We start from the raw sequence: 26,837 nt of genomic DNA, 5'->3' as shown, positions 1-26,837 counted from the left end.
GACTTAAGGTCCCAGATGGTAATACCCAAATGTGAAAATGTTGTTCTTGGATTTTTGTTTAACATTTTTTTCCTACTGAGACTGAACTTTTTGAAATAAATTGCTTATCTAGTACTCCATGGGGTAGTTAAATAAGAACATCAATCAACCAACTTGCTGGATTAAGTGTTTTCTCCAGTTCTCTTATAATAGCTATGGCATTTAGGTTCTTGGTCATCCCTGAGACAAAAAGATGGAACAACTCTTGTCTTTACTTAGTCACCTCTTCCACTCGACTGTGACTTCTTTGAAGACAAGAAATTATCTCATTCTTCTTTGTATCCCTGGCATCAAACCCAGTGCCTGGTACATAGTAGGTGCTTATTAATTTTTCTTGAATTAAAATGAATGAGTAAGACCTTCACAACACCTTTTGCCAGAGGCAATTTTAACTTGCGTTCAACATCCAAGGAGAGTGGGCGTGCTGCTTTGGCTCTGACATTGAATAATCTGGATGTTCCAAATTTCTTCTTGCTCATTTATCCTCAGGAAAAAAGGGAAGCAGGGGAAGATCATGTTTGTGGGCCTGGCAGACACATCTCAGACTCATCACCCTGTGTGACAGATGAGATGAAGAAGCAGCAAGACCAAGGCCACCTGCCCTGCTGTCTTCTGACTGCTGATGTTGCCTTAATCACTGAGCCGATGCAATTTCCTGCTGCTAACCCTGGCTATGGTCCACTGGGAGGTCTCATTTGTCACTGTCATTACCTTTCAGATCAGCAAAACATCCATCTTTAGTTGGGCCTTCCTTCAGTGCCTTGTTCAGGTGTATAGGAAGCTCATGGTCAGCATGGTAATCCAGGACGGTGGTCCTCGGTGCCTCAATATGAAGGTGGATTCATGCACTTTGATATACTAACTCTATCAATAGTAATTTTGAGGAAAGGGTGAACCTCAGTCTCATTTCAAAGGAGTAACACTTTATTTTTATATATCCTTTATAGAACATATTTTTTGTATTTTTTTGATAACTCACATATTCTATGGAAAGACCTTGATTAACTGTATAGCTTCAATTCCACCAACGCTGTCACCTCTGTTACTACCCTGAACCCAAATCAGTCCTCTTCCCCCTCCACTCAGCTGAAAAACTGAAACATACCTGACCCCAAAAAGGAATCTGAACCATATGCAAAATGCACCCTCTTACATTTGACTTGAATAGAACTGGCTTTCTTATCTGACAAACATCTGTCTAGCATTCACTATATGCCAGACACAGTTCTAAGAGTTTTGCAAATATAAACTCATTTATAACACCAGAATCTCATTTTATGTATGGGGAAACAGAGGCACAGATAGACTAAGCATCTTGCCCAAGGTCACATGGCTAGTAAATGAAACTCTAACCCAGTGCATCCCATTCCTGAGTCCATGCACTTAATCAATCACTACAGTCAGACAATAAGGGGTCTTTGGACCTAAATGCCAGGCCCAAAGCTTCCAGTAGTGTTCTGACAACATTACTCAATTACCTAATCAATTCTTTCAGCCCTGGCTCAGAACAAAGGAGAGGGGTATGTGTAGGTGTGGGTGTGGGTACGTGGGGGGGTGTGCACATGTGTGAGTGCACAATGAACAAATGGTCCACAAAACTGTACCTCTACCACTGTCTCTCACATTTTCCATCTCATGGTCACCAGTTGGGTCTCCAGAAGCAAATGTTCAGAGAGAATCTGAGGCACAAGATGTTTATCAACCCCTGTGAAGGGAAAGGAAAGGAGGCAGAACTGAGCAGGGAAGAGCCCAACTGTAAGGAAGGCCCAGCAAAGCCTCAGTCAGGCAGCAGAGAGTCTGGAGCACATATGGGTCATCCAGGTAACCACCAAGGGCTGAGGCAGCTGGGCCTTTGTTCACCCACCTTGCTCGGTTATCAGTCTGGGGCTGCCCCACGAAGGGCAGCCTCAAAAGAGGCAGCTCTGCAACCAAGGCAGACCTTGAAGGAGCACAGTCCCTCAGGAGGGCATCTAGACTTTCCTTGGAGGAGGTCTGGGTGGCACAACTCCACATGTACCAAACTCAAAGTAAAGCCTAGGTCTTTAGCCTCAAAGTCCTACACAATCCGTGACCCCATTGCCTCTCTGACCTCACCCCCCGCTTCCTGCAGTCCCACTGGTCTTCTTGCCAAGCAAGCCCCTACCTGAGGGATTTTGTCCTTGTGTTTCCTCTGCTTGCTCTCATGTCCACATGATTCGCTCTTTTGGCTTCTTCATATCTTAGCTCAAATATTACACCTCAATGAAGCATTTTCTGAACACTATTTTAAATCTCTCTCACCACACCCCAACCCTACTCTGATACTCCCAATCCTTCTTCCTGCCGTATTTCTCTCCATACCATTTATCATGATATAGTTGATGGCTTATATATTTTTAATTCTTTTAATTCTTTCTCTTCATAAGCGCTATGAAGACAGAGGATGTTTTCCCCTGTTGTGCTCACTGATTTATCCTCAGTACCAAGAACAGTGCCTGGTACACAGTAACCCTAAGGCAATGAATGACTACACAGAGAGTAAAAGAAGGAAGCTTCTGTCTCCTCAGCGCCCTCCACAAGCTCAGGACAAGATGCTTTCCATGCATTTCCTACCTTAGAGGCAAGGAACCCTGAACATGCAAATCTCTCATGTCATCTCTATTAGACACAAGGTAATTCTTATACTTCAAGCAACAATAAATATGCTTTAATTCTAGTTCCTAGAACAATCAAGCACTCCTACTAAATTTTCCCAACAAACTCACATGGATTATTCACTAGGCTGATCAGAGCACCCAACTACACACTCCATTATCAGTAAACCCCATCGGTTCCAACTGCAGTTTTGCATGAAACCCATTCTTGTATCCCCTGCCGAAATATCAGTGGATTCTTGTCCCCTTCTCATTCCCTTTCCCACTTGGGGTGATAGCCTTGAGAAACTGAGCTACTACCATTCCTTTTCCCATTATATCAATACCAGGTCTTACCAGCCAAGCTTTTTAGTAAACACTGCTTTGCTCCATTGGTTAAGAGGGTGGGTTCATGATATCTACAAAACAGAAACAGACACACAGACATAGAGAACAGATTTGTGGTTGCCAAGGGGGAGGGGGTGGGGGAGGGAGGGAGTGGGAGTTTGGCATTAGCAGATGCAAACTGTTATATATAGGGTGGATAAACAACAAGGTCCTACTGTATAGCACTGGGAACTATATTCAGTATACTGTGATAAACCCTAATGGAAAAGAATATGTATATGTGTAAGTGAATCACTTTGCTGTACAGCAGAAATTAACACAACATTGTAAATCAACTCTACTTCAATAAAATTTTTAAAAAAGAGTGTGGGTTCCTGGCTCCCCCACCTACCAGAAGGGTGTCCTTTGGCACATTGCCTAATAACCCCATGCCTCAGTCTCCTCACGTGATCTATCACTTAAGGCACTTTAGACACATAAAGCTCAGTGCCTGGCACATTGTCGGGACCTAGGAAATAGCAGTTTCTATGACTCCATAATTCTCTCTCTCCTGCCTGCCCCACCCCCATCTTTGTCACTGGCAACTGCATTGCTCTCAATGTTTCCTTCTCCCTAAGTCCTTCTTCCAAGTTTTACAGCATCCTTAAATCTTAAAGTCTTACAGTCTTCTTGCCTCATTTGAAAATTTTTTGTAAGTGGCTTCACAGATATAGAATATAGTAATTCCCAGGACTCAGGATGACCCATTTGGGGCTGGGTTAAGAGATAAAAATGGATTAGATGCCCACTCAAAAGGAGCATCTTCACCAGCAACAGGAGACACGTTCCCCTTCCATACTTGTAAGCTCCTCATTGCAACCCCATGGAACCGCCCAGTAGTCCCCTGTCCTCACAGGAAAAAAAAATCTGTAGCTCTTTGAAACACAATGAAACATAAAACGTGGCACTTCATGAAGCCAGTTTCTTAATTATGAAATCTAAGTCACAGTTTTAGTTACTTTGCAACAGACTAGTAGTTTGTCATTGTTGTTTTACATTAAGATGGAAACCAAAAGCAAGATAACCTGTGAGCATCACTTTGCAGAGAGATTTACAACCCCCACAGCAGTTTGGACCCCATCAATCTTCATTCACTGAACACATGGTTAATGTGCTGGTGCTGGGGAAAGGGCAATAAACAGATAAAAATCCTTGGAGTCCTGGAACTTACTTCCTAGTGGGAAGACAGAAAATAAAGATCAGTAAGGGAAGTATATATTAGATGTGGTGAGTGCTGTGGAGAAAAAAGCAAGGATGAGAGGCAGGGTATGGGAATGCAATTTAAAATCAAGTAGTCAAAGACCTTACTGAAAAGGTGATATTTGAATAAAGGCTCGAGAGAGAGGAAGGGGCCAGTCATGCATTTACCTGGGATAAGAGCCATTTAGGTAGAATGGCACGTGCAAAGCCCTAGCCCTAAGTGGAAATATGTGAGTGCATTTGAGAAAGAGCATTGAGGGCAATGCCCAGAGTGAGCGTGGAGGAGATGGCAGAGTCAGAGGGAAAGCAGGGGCCAGATCGCATGGGGGCCTTTCTGGTCATAGTAAGGATTCAGCTTCTACTCCCGATGAGATAGGAACTTCAAGAGGCTTTGAGCAGAGGAGTAAGATGATCTAACTTCCTTTTTAACAGGATTGCTTTGATTAAAGGAGTTGGAGACAGAAATAGGAGATACTGTCTTTAGACCCAAGCAAGAGGGGCCCCTGCCCTGGGCCCCATGTTGTACGGGGTCCTGCATAAAACAAACACACAACATGTACATTTATGATAGTACCCAGGGCATCCTTCTCAGCGATCAGGCTCAGTTCTGGCACAGCACAGCCTGCAGTCTTAAATATGTATTCCCATGACTACCACATTTTAGACCCTTCTAGCCTCTTCTCCACACCTCTTGCCACGTGTGCATCAAACAAAAGGTGACTGCCTCCAAATGCCATCAGGGCTGCAAGCATGGGAGCTGGACACTGCTTAGGAATGTGGGGAGGATTTGAGAAATGGATGTGCCTAATTAAGAGAAGTACGACTTCACTTACTAACTTCCTCTTGGAGAGCCTAAGTGCCACAGATAACAACATATTATGTCTCAGCTGTGCTGAGAGTCCATTTCCTTGCTTCTCTTTGTGTTCCAATTCAGCATTCTTGAGATATTCACGAATGGCCCAGGGTTTGCAATGGTTGCATACTTAATGGCTAGAAATATGAAACAATTCATATCTCTCTAAATTTGTATTTATGCAGGTCCAAACAAAATTCATGCTGGAGCTAAATTCTAGAATATTGTTTCAAGAGATGATGAAAATGGCAATATAAGTGATCACAGTTTATAGGATGAAATTTAAATATTTTGAAATATTGTTTACAATAGTGGTAATGTATTGTCTGCAACCCCAATTACAATACTTGAACATGATATGTAGAAGTTGTGGTTCTTATTGCTAGTTCAGATGAGCAAAGTTTCTCCAAACTGAATTGAAATTAATATTTTTAATTAATTTTTAAAATACAAGGACTCAACAAGAGTGGTCTAATTTGATAAAACTATCAATAGAACATCAATTACATGGAAATCTTGATTATGTGGCGTATATTTTACTGAAATTAAGTTTTAAAAATAACATCTACAGGATAGACATATAGTAATTCATAAGTTAAACTCTTTCTGTACTCATCCAAATATCACCTACCCATTAAGAGAACACCCAGATACACACAATAGTAATTCAGTCATCTGTGATGTTTTGCTTACTGTTGGTCATATAAAAATCATTAATTGTTTCTTACTTTTCAACATAAGAGTATACATTAAAGTAGGAGGATAGAACATATTTTAAATAACTTTGTTAGATTGACTCATAAAGTTCAAATATTTAGATATTTACTATGTTGGGTCCCATTTGTATTTTGGCCCCTTGTATCTTAGGGAAATCCAATTTGGAGGTTACTGCAATAAAAAAATCCTGGCAATAAATGACGGTGGTCTCATCAGGGTGATGGCAATGGAGATGTGAGAAGTCATCAAATTCTGAATACTTTCTGAAAGAAGAACCAGAAGGATTCCTGACAGACTGAATTTAAGTGTGAGAGGGAAAAATCAAATGACACAAGGTTTTCAGCCTGAGCAACTCCATAAAAAGTTGCCATTATGTGAGCTAGGGCAGGATGTAGGAGAAGCAGCTTGGGGAGACTTTCAGAAGCTTGTTTTGTCATGTTAAGCCTGAGATGTATTTTAACTCTCAGCAGGTTTTTTTTCTTAATAAATTTATTTATTTATTTATTTATTTATTTATTTATTTATATATTTACTTTTGGCTGCATTGGGTCTTCGTTGCTGTGCACAGGCTTTCCCTAGTTGCGGCAAGCGGGGGCTACTCTTCGTTGCGGTGCGTGGACTTCTCTTGCAGTAGCTTCTCTTGTTGCAGAGCACGGGCTCTAGGTGCATGGGCTTCAGTAGTTGTGGCACGCAGGCTCAGTAGTTGTGGCGCACGAGTTTAGTTGCTCCACGGCATGTGGGATCTTCCCGGACCAGGGATCAAACCCGTGTCCCCTGTTTTAGCAGGCAGATTCTTAACCACTGCACCACCAGGGAAGTCCTCTCGGCAGTTTAATACTCTGGGCAGGCATTCAGGGGAGAGGTCAGGATATGCGACAGTCATTAGGGTAGGAGCAGGATATGGGTTGCATTCAAATCCTTGGGATGCAAGAGATCCACTCTTTGTTTCGGGGCTTTCAACGAGATGGAAGACATGGTATAGTTGAAAGAAGGGACATTGTTGTGCCACTTCACCCTTGTAGCAGAGAGTGGCATACAGAACCCAGAAGTCACCTCCCAAAGCCATCCCAAAGGCTAAGAACTTCCTTAGTTGGGATGCCCTGGGAAAAGTTCATAACTAACCACCAACCCTGGATCCCAACCCTAAACTCTTAACTTCAGACTTCCTATAAAATGTTTACCACAAACACACATGTAAGACACTGCTGGATATCATAAATCCTCCATGTGAATTGTTCCTCTCTTACTGGCCCTCTACCCAGCTGTCTTTTACATCACATCCTTTGATGTGGTTTCTCTTCCATCTTCCCAGGTTAGTTGGTCTCAGCCTTCCAAATCCCTCTGGCCCAAAGATGGAGAAGGCATAAAGAAAGAAATATATCTATAAGAAAATACAGAGAGACAAAACTCTAAGTTCCTGGAATCTCTTCACTATCCCTTCCTCAAACTGGAAAAGAAAAGTCTAAGTGCAAATATCACTATCTTAATCATTTGTGAATTCTTACTCTCCCTGTGACAAATACAAGCAAAGCCACAATTAAAGCAATATTGCAATCTAAATAGAGAATTGCTGAAGCAAGGGCGAAATGTCAAGAGTAAACTTTATCCCAGCCTGCTGGGTAATCTTTGGATGAGAAACTAATGCAACATTTCCAAAATTGGCATCTTACAGAACGCTGTTCCATGGGATGCTGCTTGATGAGTTCTATACTCAAAATAAATATAGTATCACTGGATAAAACAAAATTAAACAAATTTCTTTTCTGTGGGAATATCAGGGACTACACTAACATGCTCTATGAATCTTTAAAAGGGAGATAGAATATAGCATTTCCAACATTTGTTTGACACAGAACCCACTCTTTGCGGTAGCTCGTAATAACAACTTCCAGTAATGGTTTTCCTCTGAACACAGTTTGAGAAGCACTATTCTAATATATATATATACATATATATGAAGATCAAAAATAAATTATGTTTTTCAGAGTTTGTTTAACTGGCAGAGCAAGGCCAGAAAGTTTCCCATCACCCACTCCCTGATTTGACTCACCAAGATTTGCAAATCTGCATAACTATATGCCTTCATTAAACCAAATTCAATTTAGAGTCAACAAATTCACTTCTTAAAAAATGAGGCTGTTGAGTTATTATATATTCACAGCTTTAAATATTCACATTGCAAGTGAATTCCCAAATACGCACCTGTTCCAGCAATGTTATCACTGAAAATTAGAATTAATTATTTTAAAGATGATGATAATGAAGCCAAAGAATTTATCCAAATTAAGTGTTCTTCCATGAAGAAAGGGCAGAAATTTTAGATCAATAATGATTTAATTTTACTCTGAAATCTTTGAGGGACATTCAGTTCTTCTAAGCACAATAATTAGATGAATCGCTGGATCTTTGCTATGATGAAGCAATATCTATATCAACTTTCTTTTTACCTTTTACCCAACACACAAGTCCATATGATACAGGTTTTTATGAGCAAATCCTTACACACTGATTAATCTTAAAAATACTTTAGCTAGTCTTTACTATTCTTTCTGTGTATTCTCCCTGAATTAAACTAACATGGGAATAGTTCTATTTTGTTGGAAGGCAATCCTCCCAACAGAATTAGAAACTTCTGAGAAATACCTACCCATCATACGTCAGCTGTTAGCCTCACATTCACACTGAAAAGAGTTACACACATTTTTATGAGACATAGAAAATATTTAGTAAGAATATATTTATTACAAATTTCATTCATATTTTTGTATACAAATATTATTTAAAGGGCTTGAGAAATGCCATTATAATGCTAAATGAAAAAAGCTTAAAAAAAAAAAAGCTAGCTACAAAATTAATAGACACATGCTCTCAAATACATATAAATGTTTTTTAAAGGTGATGTTTTAAAATAGGAATTATTGACTCTAGGTGATACAATTTTTTCTTAATTTTTCTGTATTATTTTTATAATCATGAAAAAAAATGAAGGCTATTTTTTTCAATAGCACTACCCAATGTTACCTGACTTATTCCACTAAACCCAAACTACAGTGTTGAAGATACAAGTTTATGGTGAAATGCCAGGGTTTTCCTCTGGGTACAAAAGGAACCCAGTAAAAATGCTATCATCCTCAGCACTGACATACACCCCATTCCAATCTTTTGAAACTTCCAGCCAGACTTGGTCCCCTGCTTTTAATTTCAAGATGATGAGGAGAGAGGCCTGGTCTATTTCATGACCATAGAGCGTTTCTCTGGACTTGAACTGCTTCCTATTCCAGGACACCAGGCTGATCTGAGCAGGTCGGCCCCTCACGGTGATGTGGTAGGAAAAAACATATGCCCCCGGAATACTACAGTTAAATTTCCCAGTGACAGGGCTGTAGTTCCCTTGGTCGTTATAGTGAACCTTGTCAAACTTGATAGGGGCATTTGGAGGAGGGAAAGGCTTGGATAAAGCAGCACTGAAAGCTGACCGTGGGACTCTGGCCACCTCCCCCTTGGAGCCCTTGAGGCCCCGAGAGCCCTTCTTTCCAATAGACCCTCGGACCCCTTTGCTCCCAAGTTCACCCTTTGGCCCTGCAGGTCCCACAAGACCAGGAGGACCCAGCTCTCCCTTTTCTCCTTTAACTCCTGGATCACCTTGGGCCCCAGGCAGCCCGTCTGAACCACTTTTCCCTTCCGTTCCAATATCTCCTTTGCTACCTTTTTCTCCTTTCATGCCCTCCTCGCCTTTTTCTCCTTTTCCCCCCCTCTCCCCAGAATCTCCACAGTAGCCCTTATCCCCCATCTCCCCCTTGTCTCCCTTGGCCCCAGGCTCTCCATTCAAGCCTGGTGCACCCACAGCCCCTCGGTCTCCTTTATCTCCTTTCTCTCCTTTGGTACCATTAGCACACGTGTCCCCCTTCGAGCCTTTTTGTCCTTTCACTCCTGCCAGGCCAATGTTTCCTCTATCCCCCTTAGGACCAAGTCCACCTGAAATGGAAAAATTAAAATAATGGTTAAGGCTCACATACGGTATGACCAGTATGCTATTATCAGAGAGCTCACAAAATGAAACAAAACCTCTTAACTGGAGCTGGAAACCTGCTTCTTGCCTGAGCAATGGCCATGCAGAGGAGACACTTACACTGAGCCATTCAAATCAAGCTACTCCCTCATAAAGGAAAGAGTTAATGCTACTGAGAAGCAACAGCTTATATTTAGATCTTATATATCTAGTTTGTCTGTTTGTTTGTTTGTTTGACTTTTAAGATGATGAAGAGTATTAGAACTATAGTTGCCCATTGTGTTCCATTACACTTTGCATTTTGGCCCAACCCAGCTATTCTCCTAAATCTCCATATTGTCCATCCAAACCCAAAATCTTACAGGCAAAAAAACTGCAACCCAGAAAGACTTAGAGATCTTTTCCCCAAGGACAGCAAGAAAGAGGAGCAGAGTTCAGATACTTTTACCACTTCCAGACTCCTAGACTAGTGCTGATAACACTCCATCCAATCAGTACACTAAATTATTAGAAGATTATTAGTAATTGATATTTCCATCTTACCTCCCTGATAACTTTAAATACAAACAGGAAGAAAATTAAGGGCCATACTGCACACGTGACTACACACAGTAGATATACTTTATACACTACCTGGTTCTCCAGGTTTTCCTGGGTATCCTGGAACTCCATTTGTTCCTTGCTCCCCACGTTCTCCCTTAAGTCCTAAAATGATACCAAGATTAACTTTTGTCTAACTATATTAGCTATGATATAACAAACACCCATTTCACAACTGTGTCACATTCTAATGCTTCCTTTACCAAAATGTGTAAAGGTAAAACAATATGGAAAAAGAATTTATTGAGCAACATTAGGAATATTTTATTCCAATTGATGGTAAACCATTTAAAGTATATTTGGAGGTAGTGCCAAATCTCTTCAAACAGATTTCAGCTTTTCCCTCAGCATTCTTGTAGCTCTTCAAATCTCTCACAAAACCTATGACATTCTGCCTTACATTATGTATGTCTGTGTTTGTGCTCTTCTTATTACGAATTCTGAATGACAGTTAAAAGGTCCTCTTTTTTTATATCCCTCACAATGCCTGAGAAATCATACCGTGCACCATATAAGCTAAAACACAGAGCACAACACTCTGCAGTCAGCTGAAACTATTCATGATAAAAACCCACACAGGATAAAAAATATTGTCCTTGATATACATAAAGCACCAAGGAAAAGCTAATTTTCATTTTGTTTGGAATTTTTTTCGTTCACTCTTTGGGCAAATTATAAAGCTGTGAAAATTCATGCTTGAAAAAATAAAAATATCTTGGCTTTTAGATATTTGCCATATTACCACAAAATGGACTTTTATACTGGGCCTGGCCAAAGGCCCATCCTGTTACAGTGCAGCCACTCTACATTTATTTTAATTGTAGCTAATAATAGCAAAAATAACAGTAACAATAATAGCTAACTCTCATTGAGCACTTACTTTGCACCAGGTAATGTTCCAAGCTCTTAACATGAATTTTCAAATTTCAACCTTTTAGTTTAATATTAATTTTTATTTGATAGTAAAACAGCCTCTCATATAACAGGGAGGCTCACATAACAGAGCACATTTCATCAATTGGAACATTTTTCATTTACAAAAGTTTGTAGCATCTCCCGTCAAGAAAGGTAGAGCACATATTTTTGTCACCACTTTCATCACAAAGGAAACTGAGGTATGAAAAAGTTTAGCAATCTGTACAGAGTCAAACATAACTGTATATAATACTGGTTGGCATCAACTTACCAGCCATATTATTTATGATATAACCAACATATTTTATTTCATTTTTGCCAGGGCAAAAGAAAGCCTAAGTCAAATTAAAAGTCATGAGAAGAGGGGGCTTTTCAAGATGGTAGAGGAGTAGGAGGACATGGAGTTCATCTCTCTCCACAAATGCATCAAGAATACATCTACAGATGCAACAATTCTCACAGAACACTGGCTGAATGCTAGCAGAAGACCTTGGACACCAGAAAGGACAATAAAGATACCTGCATAACCAGGTAGGATGAAAGAAAGGGAGAAAGAAGAGGAGAGGAAATGGGATAGAACCTGCTCCCCAGTTGGGGAGCTGAAGCAGCAGAGAGGTTCCCACATCTGGGGAAGCCCCCTCACTGACGGAGAAATCAGTTGGGACAGAAGGGAAGCATCTGAGGCTGTCAGAGGAGGGTGAAACGGCCAGTCTGTGGCAGAGAGCACAGAGTGAGACCTACACAGACAGTCCATGCAAGAGCACTGCATGCCCCACACTGGGATGTGTGTCCACTGGTGTGCACGGGGGCTGGGAGCTGGAGCGTGGGGATTGGAGTACAAACCCAGGAGGAGTACTATTGTTGGCTGCAAGGAGACAGCCTATGGGGATGGGAGGGAGGAAATCTGCAACTGGGAACGCCTGTAGAGGAAACCTGGACTGCCATGGAAGCAAGGCACCACTGTTGAGTGACATGCAGGGGATGGAGCGACAACTGCAGCCTCTCTCCCCACGCACCAGCCCCTGCCCATCCCCCCAGGTGCTATGAAAGGGCCCTGCCAGGGCTGGCCCTAGCGCAGCTGCCACTGGGCACTAGAAAATGCTCCCACTAGGGCCAGATCTCTTGTGCCTGTGGCTGCCACTTCCCTGCGCACCTGTCGCCACTGGGGCTCCTGCAACCCAGGCAGCCATGCCACCTCCACGCCCTGTCCTCACTGGGGCAGGCCCAAGTGCTCCAGGGCAGCCTCGGGAGCAGACTCCTGTGGGTGGCCCACATGCAGAAGTGGGGCTAAAATCACAGCTGAGCCCCAGGGGCAGGGCGACTAAGGAAGAGGAACAAAAATCTTTCCATCAGCTGCACAAGCTACATAGTAAGGCTCTGTGATCAGCTTCGTAGACCCTGCATCTATGGATCTGAATGGACAATGAGTGTTCCCACAAATGAAACTGGTCTAGCTCTGGCAGCTGTGGAATTTGGGGGCAAGCACACGCATGAGTTGGGCCAGATCAGAGTCTGACCTGTCCTCAGAGTGCCCACAGCAGGTCGAGAGACCAAACTAGAGGCACTGGAGGGCCTACTGGGGAGGTGGAGGTGGGCTGTGGCTCACAGCAGGGGCTAGGACAATGACAGCTGAGACCCCAGGAAAATAGTATTATTACTATTATTATTATTATTATGTTTTGATTTGTTCTGTTGCTGGCTTTGTTTTTTGTAATTATTATTCTTTATTTTTATTTTTATTTAGTATTTCTGGGGTTTTTAGGTTTGTTTGGTTTTTCTCTGTTTTTTTTTCTTTCTTTTTTTAATTTTTTTAATATATTTTTTATTTTTACTTTGCTTTTTCATTGTTCTGTTTTTTCCCTTTCTTTGTTCTATTTTGTTTTTATCTTCCTCTTTTTTCTGTTTTTTGTTTTTATCCTTTTTTTTAATTGTTTTTGTGTGTCTGTTTTGTTTGCTTTATTCTTCAGTTTGCATTCTGTTTTAGTTTTGTTTTTTGTTTTCTGTTTTTGTTAGTTTTGTTTTTAATTGTTTGATTTCATTTGGGGGTTCTTTTGTTTGTCTGGTTGTTCTCTTGGTTTTTGTTTTCTTTGGTTTTGTTTTTGTTTCTTTTTGTGTGTGCATGAGTTTGTTTTCATTTTTGTTTGGTTGGTTTTGCTTTTACCACTTGTCTGGAGTTTTGTTTGTTTTTTTGGTTTTATTGCTGTTGTTGTTATTTGTTTCTGTATTTGCTATTTCTCTTGGGTTTTGTTTCTCTTTTTGTTTTCCTTTGTTTTCTCCCCCCCCCCCCACCTTTTTTTCCCTTTATTGCCGTGATGTGTGGCTTGTGGGGTCTTGGTTCCCCAGCCGGGGGTCAGGCCTGAGCCTCAGGGAAGGGAGCACTGAGTCCAGGATGCTAGACTGCCAGAGAATTCCTGACCCCAAGGAATGTTAATTGATGAGACCTCTCCCAGAGGTCTCCATCTTAAATACAAGACATGGCTCCACCCAACGGCCTGCAGGATCTAGTGCTGGATGCCCACAGCAAACAACAAGCAAGACAGGAACACAAACCCACCTATCAGCAGACAGGCTGCCTAAAGTTGTGCTAACCTCACAGACACCCCAAAACACACCACCTGACATGGCCCTGCTCATCAGAGGGACAAGATCCAGCTCCACCCACCAGAACACAGGCACCAGTCCCTCCCACCAGGAAGCCTACACAAGCCATTGGACCAACCTCACCCACCAAGGGCAGACACCAGAAGCAAGAGGAACTATGACACTGCAGCCTGTGGAAAGAAGACCTCAAACACAGTAAGTCAGACAAAATGAGAAGACTGAGAAATATGTTGCAGAAGAAGGAGCAACGTAAAAACCCACAAGACCAAATAAATGAAGAGGAAATAGGCAATCTACCTGAAAAAGAATTCAGAGTAATAATAGTAAAGATGATCCAATTCTGTTAAACAGAAATGTTTAACAAGGACCTAGAAGAACTAAAGAACAAACAAACAGTGATGAACAACTCAATAACTGAAATTAAAAATAAACTCGAAGGAATCAATAGCAGAATTACTGAGGAAGAAGAACAGATAAGTGACCTGGAAGATAGGATGGTGGAAATAACTGCCATGAAGCAAAATAAAGAAAAAAGAATGAAAAGAAATGAGGACAGTCTCAGAGACCTCTGGGACAACATTAAATGCACCAACGTTCAAATTGTAGGGATCCCAGAAGAAGTAGAGAAAGAGAAAGTGTCTGAGAAAATATTTGAAGAGATTATAGTCAAAAACTTCTCTAACATGGGAAAGGAAATAGTCAGTCAAGTCCAGGAAGCACAGACAGTCCCATACAGGATAAACCCAAGGAGAAACAGGCTGAGACACATATTAATCAAACTAACAAAAATTAAACACAAAGAAAAATTACTAAAAGCAGCAAGGGAAAAGCAACAAATAACAAACAAGGGAATTCCCATAAGGTTATCAGCTGATTTTTCAGCAGAAACTCTGCAGGCCAGAAGGGAGTGGCAGGATATATTTAAAGTGATGAAAGGGAAAAACCTACAACCAAGATTATTCTACCTGAAGGATCTCATTCAGATTTGATGGAGAAATCAAAAGCTTTACAGAAAAGCAAAGCTAAGAGAATTCATCACCACGAAACCAGCTTTACAGCAAATGCTAAAGGAACTTCTATAGGCAGGAAACACAAGAGAAGAAAAAGACCTACAAAAACAAACACCCCAAAATTAAGAAAATGGTAATAGGAACATACATATTGATAATTACCTTAAATGTAAATGGATTAAATGCTCCAACCAAAAGACATAGATTGGCTGAATGCATACAAAAATAAGACCCATTTATATGCTGTCTACAAGAGACCCATTTCAGACCTAGGGACACATACAGAATGAAAGTGAGAGGATGGAAAAAGATATTCCACGCAAATGGAAATCAAAAGAAAGCTGCAGTAGAAATACTCATATCAGACAAAATAGACTTTAAAATAAAGACTATTACAAGAGACAAAGAAGGACACTACACAATGATCAAGGGATCAATCCAAGAAGAAGATATAACAAGAGTAAATATTTATGCACCCAACATAGGAGCACCTCTATACATAAGGCAAATGCTAACAGCCATAAAAGAGGAAATTGACAGTAACACAATAATAGTGGGGACTTTAACACTCCACTTATATCAATGGATAGATATCCAGACAGAAAATTAATAAGGAAACACAAGCTTTAAATGACACATTAGACCAGGTAGACTTAGTTGATATTTATAGGACATTCCATCCAAAAGCAGCAGAATACACTTTATTCTCAAGTGTACGTGGAACATTCTCCAGGATAGATCACATCTTGGGTCAGAAATCAAGCCTCAGTAAATTTAAGAAAATTGAAATCATATCAAGCATCTTTTCCGACCACAAGGCTATGAGATTAGAAATCAATTACAGGGAAAAAAACAGTAAAAAACACAAACACTTGGAGGGTAAACAATATGCTACTAAACAACCAAGAGATCACTGAAGAAATCAAAGAGGAAATCAAAAAACACTGAGAGGGGGCTCCTGGTGGCACAGTGGTTAAGAATCCACCTGCCAATGCAGGGGACATGGGTTCAAGCCCTGGTCTGGGAAGATCTCACATGCCACAGAGCCACTAAGCCCATAAACCACAACTACTGAGCCTGCACTCTACAGTCCATGAGCCACAACTACTGAGCCTGCGTGCCACAACTACTGAAGCCCACGGGTCTAGAGCCACAACAAGAGAAGCCATCACAATGAGAAGCCCGTGCACTGCAATTAAGAGTAGCCCCTGCTTGCCACAACTAGAGAAAGCCTGCGTGCAGCAACGAAGACTCAACACAGACAAAAATAAATAACTAAAATTTTAAAATACCTAGAAACAAATGACAATTAAAACACGATGAACCAAAACCTATGGGAGGCAGCAAAAGCAGTTCTAAGAGGGAAGTTTAAAGTAATACAATCCTACCTCAAGAAACAAGAAAAATCTCACATAAACAACCTAACCTTACACTTAAAGCAACTAGAGAAAGAAGGGGAAAAAAAAGTTAATAGAAGGAAAAAAAATCATAACGATCAAAACAGAAATAAATGAAATAAAAACAAAGAAAACAACAGCAAAGATCAATAAAACTAAAAGATGGTTCTTTGAGAAGATAAACCAAATTGATAAACCTTTAGGCAGACTCATCAAGAAAAAAAGGGAGAGGACTCAAATCAATAAAATTAGAAATTGAAAAGGACAAGTTACAAGTGACATTGCAGAAATACAAAGGATCATAAGAGACTACTATAAGCAACTCTATGCCAATAAAATGAACAACCTGGAAGAAATGGACAAATTCTTAGAAAAGTATAACCTTCCAAGACTGAACCAGGAAGAAATAGAAAATATAAACAGACCAATCACAAGTAATGAAATTGACACTGTGATTAAAAATCTTCCAACAAACAAAAGTCCAAGACCAGATGACTTCACAGCGAATACTATCAAATTTTAGAGAAGAGCTAACACCTATCCTTCTCAAACTCTTCCCAAAAATTGCAGAGGGAGGAACACTCCCAAACTCATTCTATGAGGCCACCATCACCATGATATCAAAACCAGACAAAGATATCACACAAAAAAAGAAAATTACAGGCCAATATCACTGATGAACATAAACACAAAAATCCTCAACAAAATACTAGCAAACCGAATCCAACAACACATTAAAAGGACCACACGCCATGATCAAGTGGGATATATCCCAGGGATGCAAGGACTCTTAAATACATGCCAATCAATCAATGTGATACACCATATTAACAAATTGAAGGATAAAAACCATATGATCATCTCAAGAGATGCAGAAAAAGCTTTTGACAAAATTCAACACCCATTTAAGATTAAAAAACTCTCCAGAAAGTGGGCATAGAGGGAACTTACCTCAACACAATAAAGCCATATATGAAAAACCCAAATCAAGCATTATTCTCAATGGTGAAAAACTGAAAGCATTTCCTCTAAGATCAGGAACAAGACAAGGGTGCCCACTCTCGCCACTGTTATACAACATAGTTTTGGAAGTCCTAGCCACAGCAATCAGAGAAGAAAAAGAAATAAAAGGAATACAAACTGGAAAAGAATAAGTAAAACTGTAACTGTTTGCAGATTACATGATAATATACATAGAGAATCCTAAAGATGCCACTAGAAAACTACTAGAGCTAATCAATGAATTTAGTAAAGTTGCATGATACAAAATTAATACACAGAAATCTCTTGCATTCCTAGACACTAACAATGAAAGATCAGAAAGAGAAATTAAGGAAACAATTTCATTCACCATTGCAAAAAAACAGAATAAAATATCTAGGAATAAACCTACCTAAGGAGGCAAAAGACCTGTACTCAGAAAACTATAAGATACTGATGAAAGAAATCAAAAAAGACACAAACAGATGGAGAGATATACCATGTTCTTGAATTGGAAGAATCAATATTGTGAAAATGACTAAAATACCCAAAGCAATCTACAGATTCAGTGCAATCCTTATCAAATTACCAATGGCATTTTTCACAGAACCAGAGCAAAAAATTTTTACAATCTGTATGGAAACACAAAAGACCCCAAATAGCCAAAGCAATCTTCAGAAAAAAAAGGAGTTGGAGGAATCAGGCTCCTGACTTCAGACTATACTACAAAGCTACACTAATCAAGACAGTATGGTACTGGCACAAAAACAGAAATATAGATCAATGGAACAGGATAGAAAGCTCAGAGATAAACCCACGTACCTATGGTCACCTTATTTTTGATAAAGGAGGCAAGCATATACAGTGGAGAAAAGACAGTCTCTTCAATAAGTGGTGCTGGGAAAACTGGACAGCTACATGTAAAAGAATGAAATTAGAACACTCCCTAACACCATACACAAAAATAAACTCAAAATGGATCAAGGATCTAAATGTAAGGCCAGACAGTATAAAACTCTTACATGAAAACATAGGCAGAACACCCTATGACATAAATCACAGCAAGATCCTTTTTGACCCACCTCTTAGAGAAATGGAGGTAAAAACAAAAATAAACAAATGGGAGGGACCTAATGAAACTTAAAAGCTTTTGCACAGCAAAGGAAACCATAAACAAGACGAAAAGACAACCCTCAGAATGGGAGAAAATATTTGCAAATGAAGCAACTGACAAAGGATTAACCTCCAAAATATACAAGCAGCTCATGCAGCTCAATATCAAAAAAACAAACAACCCAATCCAAAAATGGGCAGAAGACCTAAATAGACATTCCTCCAAAGAAGACATACAGATTGCCAACAAACATATGAAAGGATGCTCAACACCACTAATTATTAGAGAAATGCAAATCAAAACTACAATGAGGTATCACCTCACACCAGTCAGAATGGCCATCATCAAAAAATCTACAAACAATAAATGCTGGAGAGGATGTGGAGAAAAGGGAACCCTCTTGCACTGTTGGTGGGAATGTAAATTGATAAAACCACTATGGAGCACAGTATGGAGGTTCCTTAAAAAACTAAAAATAGAACTGCTATATGACCCAGCAATCCCACTACTTGGTATATACCCAGAGAAACCATAATGCAAAAAGACACATGCACCCAAATGTTCATTGCAGCACTATTTACAATAGGCTGGACATGGAAGCAACCTAAATGTCCATCAACAGAGGAATGGATAAAGAAGATGTGGTACATATATATAATGGAATATTACTCAGCCATAAAAAAGAATGAAACTGGGTCATTTGTAGAGATGTGGATGGACCTAGAGACTGTCGTACAGAGTGAAGTAAGGCAGAAAGAGAAAAACAAATATCGTATATTATCCCATATATATGGATTCTTTAAAAATGGTATAGATTATGTTATTTGCAAAGCAGAAATAGAGACACAGACGTAGAGAACAAACGTATGGATACCAAAGGGGAAAAGGGTGTGGGTGGGATGAATTGTGAGATAGGGATTGATATATATACACTATTGATACTATATATAAAATAGATAACTAATGAGAACCTACTGTAAAGCACAGGGAACTCTACTCAATGCTCTGCGGTGACCTAAATGGGAAGGAAATCCAAAAATGAGGGCATATATGTATATGTATAGCTGATTCACTTTACGGCAACTATACCCCAATAAAAATTTTTCAAAGAAGAAACCAAAATAATTTTTTTTAGTTTCTTAATCTCTTTTATTTTATTTTTTAATTGAAGTATAGTTGACTTACAATGTTGTGTAAGAAACCAGAATATTATCAGTGTCCAAGAAGACTCTATTGTGCCCCCTTTTTGTCACAGCCTAAACTTTGAGAGTAACTACAGTTAACTTTTAGCATCATAGACTTTTGGGGGTTTGTACTAACAATTATATAATTGAAATTGTATAGTATGTAATCTTCTGTGTCTGAATTCTTTTGCTCAACATTATATTTGTAAAATTGATTTATACTGTTGCATATAGTTGTTTGTTGGTTCTCGTTACCATTGTATAAATATGCCAATATTTAATAATCTACTATAAAGAATTTATTAATTTTACAATAAAAGCACAATGGCTGTAAATAAATACATAAAAGTCATGAAAAGAGATTCAGCCAAATTTCATAAGACTAGCTAGAAAAATCCCACCATAAGCTGCTCAACAGAGTTTTCTAAGTAGCTTGCTCCTCTTTATCATTCCATTTAAAATTTAAATTTGGAAATTAACCCATAGGCCATCAGGAAAACATCTATATACCTTTGAAGAGAACACAACTATGAATGGAAGTGAAGGAATAATTCTATTCCCAGTCCTTGTCAATATTCATATCCTGACCTTCACTGCACAGTTATTCTGGTTCTCGAGCTCATTTAAAGAGTTTAACTGCTTATAATGAATTTACTCAATCAGATAATGATTGAGTAAAAAATACAGTCATTCTACTCATTTATTTTTTTAACTTTAAGTCTTAACCAAGAGTCCAAGTGAAGTGGAAGTAAAAGGAAAATACAGTTGTCACTTTATAGAGACTGGCTAAATGAATTTCTACTTTTGATCCTTCATCAAAGCATATCCTTAAGAACCTCATTTTATAATACTTCCCTGTTTTTTTCTTCTACTTCCAGAAGTCTAACTTCCAAAATGTATGAATCACTGGGGAGGTTCATCACTCACCTTTATTTCACAGGGCTTTCTGCTAACATAATTCATCCACAAAAGGATTAAATGCTTCCAAGAATGAAAATCGCATAACTGACAAGTGTGAAGTGACTCTCTCTTACCTTAGCATCTTTTTTGAGTAATTACTTCACTGAATGTTCTACCAGAAATGAGTTAGGCAGTTCCTGAGCCATGCAGAGGGTGATGTATAGATGATATTATGTCTTTTGACATGTGACACTAAGGCTAAAACATTTAACTTGATGGATATATAGTATTTCTACAGGCTGGTAGTATTCCCTGAGGAATTTCTAAATGTCCCAGTGAATCTATAACCTTCCCTCAATAGCTTGAAGCACTTATAGAACCAGGGATTTCCCAGAGCAGAGCACACTCTTTGCTGATACATCTATGGAATTACAGAATTTCTGAGCTGGAAAAGATCTAGGAAAGCCCACATAATGACAAATCTTCTTTAAACAGAGTATAAATAAATATCTAGTCTAGTCCTCTCAATTTCCAGATGAGGTAAAGTGACGGGTCCAAGGTCACTGCAAATAGCTTGACTTCTTCCATTTTAATTCAGTTCTCTTCCCACCGTTGACACTGCCCCTGATTTGAGAGTAAGCCAAAGGATATGTCATACTCTCCTTAGTAGGTAGGCTATCCATCTATATGGAATATTCTAGAGGATTGCCTGCTCTGATTAGTTTTATGTAGTATGAAATTAATTTGCATCATAAAGAAGAACTCAAACAGGAGTATATAGGAAAGGACCCTTCCCCAGAGTCTACACCCTGTGGTTCCCAGTCACTGAGTCAGCCAGGTGGACTCCAAGAAACAGAAAAGGTATGTGTGTGGGGGGGTGTATATTACCAGGCAAGTTTAAAATTTCTCAATTGGCTATTTATAAAGTTAACATTTTTATATCAAATATAACTCACAATATGCTTTACCAAATTTTTACATTTTAAAAAATAGATCCACCTGCAAGAATCTGGTATTTACTTAGCAAGCTGCTCTTCTTAAAAATGATGCAGAACATCTCTTGAGATTTGACATGAAATGGATATAATTACCTACCCTTCTCTCCTTTCTGGCCTTTTGGACCTTGGGGTCCAGTGACTCCTGGTGGCCCTAGGATCCCCATATCACCAGCTTCTCCCTTAAAACCTGGAAATGAGATTGAAAAACCATCAGGGTAGAAAAATTCTCTTTTGAAATTCATTACTTCAAAAAAAAAATCAGTCATTTTATTGAGGCCAATGACTGTCAGTGTCCTAATGATAAAATCTGGGTGAGAATAAACTATTACAGAGTTCTAAGGACAATAATTTTGTCTGATTTGCAATTTTGCACTACCTGAATAGACAAATTGAGCCCATTAGTACTTGTCACTGAATTCATGGCAGTGATCAAATGATTCAGAGAAGCAGTACTGTATCAAACAACAAGAAAAGATGATTATCTGACTCTTAACCTCATGTGGACCACACTTTCAAATTGGAAGTAAAACCACAATACCTAGCACTTTTGGTTTTCCCATTCCTTCACTTATGTACTCATTCAGGAACCATTGCTGAGCCCTCCTACACACCAAGCATCCTGCTAGGTGTCAGGAATCAGCCGTCAACATTCCAGCAGTCCCTTCCCTCATGGAGCTGAGAGTCCATGAAAGATAAACATGAACAAATAACCACACAAATAAATAGAAATGGCCACACTGTTGTTAGTTATGTAAAGAAAATAGAAAGTTCCTACTGTAGATGGTGGTTTAAAAAAAAAAAACTGATTTATGGGATCAGAGGATACCTCCTGGAAAAAAATGTCATTAAGCTAAGACCCAATGAACAAATTAGAAATTTCTGAGACAAAGAAAAAAAAAAACAAAACCACAGATGAGTATTTCAGGAAAAACAAGAGTAGAAAAGACCATGGTGTTTTTAAGAAACTGAAAGAAGAACACCATGGGCGGAGCTAGCGATCAGGGTAAAAGAGGCTGAGGGGCAGGCGAGGGGCAGATGGTGCAGGACTCAGACCTCCCTGGTGTCCTCACCCATCCCAGCAGTCCAGGTCCCTTCCACTTACCTGGGCCACACAGACACCCAAGCCTAGGACAGTTATCGTTCCTGCAACCCCAGCCCTGCTCAAGCTTAGGGATTGTTTCGTAATCCCTGATTGGAATAATTTATGGCCAGGTTCTTTGAAAGTTAACCACATAAATAAGTACACTCAATTAAATTGTAATCTTTCATCTTAATTATTATAATTAAGTTGATGGGATGGAGAAAATTATTTTCAATCTGTTGAATTTCCTCGTTGAAAGAACACTGTACTTGTTTAGATGAAAAGTTTTAATAAATTGCATGCCATGGAGGTTAAGGCTGAAGGCAAGCTTAAGAAGCCAAAGTGGTGGTTAAGCTCTTCTGTCTAAAAAAGAAGGAAGAAAAGAGAGGAAAGGAATGGAGACCAAAGAGCAGGGGAGGCAGAAGCAAGCAGAATGGGCAATTACAGTTCACTGCGCAGTGACCCCCCTTCCTCACGACCCCCAAATGCCCAATGTGGTTATGAGGGAAACGCACAGGGAGCACACAGCAACTGCCTGCAAGGGCACAAGCTGGCAGGCAGGCTGCCCCTTCCATCTAGGCAAGGTGTACATCTTGGTTAGTTTAGTGTAAGTATCGGAAGGCTGGACCTCATGGAAGAGCTGCGGCTGGAGGGTGCACAAACCGAGTTTGACATCAGGTTCTATACTCTCAGGTGCTATAACCTCTAGACTTACCTGAAACTCTCTGAAATGCAATTAAATTATCCACTGAAATGTAATAATATTTTAAACATTTTCTACAAAGATGAGAAACAACGTAAAGTGCTTAACAGTTCTTGGCACATAGTAGGTAGCTATTATATAACTGAATTAATGAGAGAAGCTGGAGATAAAATTTCAAATGGAATTTTACCTTTGCGAGCTATTAGATATAGCTGAGCTGTATACTTCAAAACACTTTCATTCAGAAACTCTGTAAAATTAGGCTCATAACTTTTAAAGTCTACATTTATTATTCACGTTACAGTAGATAATACAAATGTGATGTATGTAACATGTGTGTTAATTAATGTATGTAATAAGCTGAGCTCTAAGAACAGCACAGCTAAATCCACCACTGGGTAAGACAAAAGCCCTGATGCTATGACTTATAAGACAGTTTAGCAACCAGCTGTGTTTACATGACCCCCTCCCGCTCCCCGCTAGCAGCTTGCCAGACATGATACTAAGAGAAATCCTGGTAAATATAATTTTCTCAGTCTAATTAGATCTCCAGTAATGTTTTGGCAACCCTGAAATCTTGGTTCCCCAGACCCCTGCCCAGCTTCTTTCCCATTCAATACCACCTCCACATAAACACTGATCACATTTCCCAAAAGCTTCCTGCAATGGGATGAAATGAATGAAAAGCTTAATGAGGATGCAGAATTCCTGATTTTATAACTTTAAATTCTTCAGGCAAGACACAACAAATATTTATATGTAATTCTTTCAGGGAATAGTGGATTTGAAATTGACATTCTGATCTCACTTTTTCCTTGAATTCTCTGCTGTAGGACATGTGAAAGCTGAACTGTATTACAATAAAAGTGAGAGTATATTCATACTGTATACATGAAAGACATCTGAAATTTTGAAATATTTAACCATGACGTTCAATGGAGAAAATTGCTGGGCAAGGAGACTGTGTTGCCTCAGAATTTCAATGAGAAGTGAACTGAATCCTGCCTTTATTCTCCACCTCACAGGCATTCCATTTCTAATCCTAACTACAAGTAGCACTCCAAAAACCCATCAGTCAGTAAACATTCTTACCAAACCACAGAATTTTCACTTACCCTATTTACATCAGCCATTAATGAAAAGATTGTGTAACTGGAAGAACTACACACCAGTGCTAGGGTTGGTAGGCCAGTCTCTGCTCTAAATAGCACCATCCAGTAGAACTTTGTGCAATTATGGAAATGCTCTGTATCTGTGCTGCCCATTGGCCACATGTGGCTACTGAGCACTTAGAATGGGACCCGTGTGACTGAGGAATTGAATTTTTAATCTCATTTAATTTTAATATTAATAGCCATACATGGGGCTCTGGCTACCCCACTGGGCAACAGAACCCATTGCATTTGTCACAATGTTACACCTAGGCTTGTTCCATGCGCATGACAATGTAGACACCCTTGGGGCAATTCCACCACCAATCCACCACCTCTCAACTCTAAGGATGTACAAGTGAGAAATATAGGGCCTCGTATATTTTCAAATACCTGGTTTTCCAGTCTCTCCAGGTTCTCCTTTTTGCCCTGGTCCAGATGAACAACAATCACAGCAATTCAAGAAGAAATCAGCTGTGTCAAGAGTGAGGTTTTCAGAGGGGAAGAGGGTGGCAGCACCAAAGACAGAATTGAAAGCTGAGGGGTCAGGGGTTGGTTCTGCCATTTCAGCTGCTTCTGTGAAGGGAGTTTCTTCTTCTTCTGGAGGTTGGCCACTGGATGGCTTTGGACCCTTTGGCATCTCTTTTCCCTCCAACTTCTTCGTAAATTTGGTATATGGTGTGGTCTTTACTATTGTGTCCACACCAGCAATAGCCAAAATAATTAAAATGGCACAAAACCAAGAAAATATCCACATATTTGAGGCTGGAAGAAAGATATAATGGGAATACATACATATATTACAAACAAAAAGACAAAGTGATAAAGATATATTCTTATATGAGAGGAATATATATACATATATGAACCGTAAGAATGAACAGTATGCATAATACTAAATGATTTTTATATATTTCATATGTAAATGTATGCTTGATTCACAACAGAATATTTTATTTACTTAAAGTATTTATTGTAAGGAACATTTTGCTTCAATTCTCCTTTCTGGTTGTTTTCCCAGTGTTACATGTACAAAAATATTGTTCTCAATCATTAAAATTATCTTGCCAAAAAGCAAACATGATCTATAATAAATGCAACATGACTTAATAGCTCATACACCCTGTGGAAAACAAATATGAATAAAATCATGACTGACTTCACCCAGATTTATAGGAATCAAATACATCTGTATTAGAGGGAGATGAAAAATATTGAGCTGAATTGTTTATTTCAACAAACTCAATTATTTCAAGAAAAAATACTAGTAAAAAGTCCTTAAATCTATTCAGGATAATGGTCTTGTTATGAGAACAATCTTTTAGAATCTGTTGTAATAAATGGAGAGAGAGAGAGAGAAAGAATAAAAAATCATAAATTTAAATATGTGTTATGTCTTCAGATTCTTCACATGTCATTTAACTCTCCAATTCTTTGCTTTATAATTTAAGGATTTTTTCTGCAAACTCACATTTATCTTTGTATTATTTTAATGGGCCAAATAGTGGTTATTCTTATTAAGGCTTTTATCACTGTTCAAAGGGATATAAGGTTCCTGATGAAATGAAATTTTGAGAGTTCATAATATTCCATTCCCCAGAAACTCCCAGCAGTCCAGTGGCTGCTAACAGATAGCCAGGGTTAGAAATGCATGATTTCTGATTGGAAAAGGAAGGAGTGTTTAAGATAAATAGTAAGAGAGAAAAGAGAATGGAAATAAGGATAGTAACAACACCTACTATTTATAGAATCCCTACAAAGAGTAGGTGCCTTATATTCATCAATCCAATCTGTTCTCAAAACAGCTCTGCCAGGTAGACAACACTCTCACTCACCTTCACAGATGAGGAAACAGGCATCAGGTGGTTACATACCTTGTTCAAGATCACACAACCCACAAGTTATTAATTCAAAACTTAAATCCACATCTGTTTAATATCAAAGCCTCAACCTTAGGACCTTCAAGAGAGCAGAGAAGTAAGATGTGGAGATCAACTTCCTCCCCACAAATACATCAAAAATACATCTACATGTGGAACAACTCCTACAGAACACCTACTGAATGCTGGCAGAAGCCCTCAGACTTCCCAAAAGGCAAGAAACTCCCCACGTATCTGGCCGTGTGGCTGACAGGGTCTTGGTGCACTGGCCGGGTGCCAGGCCTGTGTCTCTGAGGTGGGAGAGCCGAGTTCAGGACACTGGTCCACCAGAGACCTCCTGGTCCCACGTAATATCAATTGGTAAGAGCTATCCCAGAGATCTCCATCTCAACACTAACACCCAGCTCCACTCAACGATCAGCAAGCTCCAGTGCTGGAAACCCCACGCCAAACAACTAGCAACACAGGAACACAACCCCACCCATTAGCACAGAGGCTGCCTAAA

General features: G+C 39.4%; 1 protein-coding gene across 1 annotated transcript; it reads right to left on the bottom strand.

The window, feature by feature from the left end:
- Positions 1-8,875: 8,875 nt before the first annotated feature.
- OTOL1 (otolin 1) lies at positions 8,876-25,209 on the bottom strand. Its single transcript, XM_007187096.2, has 4 exons — positions 24,846-25,209; positions 21,615-21,704; positions 10,451-10,522; positions 8,876-9,783 (listed from the first exon to the last, which is right to left on the bottom strand). The coding sequence occupies exons 1-4, from the start codon at positions 25,207-25,209 to the stop codon at positions 8,876-8,878; spliced, it is 1,434 nt and encodes a 477-aa protein (XP_007187158.2).
- Positions 25,210-26,837: the final 1,628 nt, after the last annotated feature.

This window comes from Balaenoptera acutorostrata, chromosome 4, assembly GCF_949987535.1.
Source record: "Balaenoptera acutorostrata chromosome 4, mBalAcu1.1, whole genome shotgun sequence".
Lineage (NCBI taxonomy): Eukaryota > Metazoa > Chordata > Mammalia > Artiodactyla > Balaenopteridae > Balaenoptera > Balaenoptera acutorostrata.
The sequence above is the reverse complement of the archived record's forward strand: the minus strand, read 5'-3'. Positions and strand labels throughout refer to the sequence as shown.

Bases quoted from the DNA above. Each gene is read 5' to 3' on its own strand.
- OTOL1 (XM_007187096.2), bottom strand. From the start codon at position 25,209: ATGTGGATATTTTCTTGGTTTTGTGCCATTTTAATTATTTTGGCTATT. The intron at 21,705-24,845 runs GTATTTGAAAAT...TCTCATTTCCAG, and splicing joins TGGAGAGACTGGAAAACCAG to GTTTTAAGGGAGAAGCTGGT. The intron at 9,784-10,450 runs GTAGTGTATAAA...TTTCCATTTCAG, and splicing joins AGGAAAACCTGGAGAACCAG to GTGGACTTGGTCCTAAGGGG.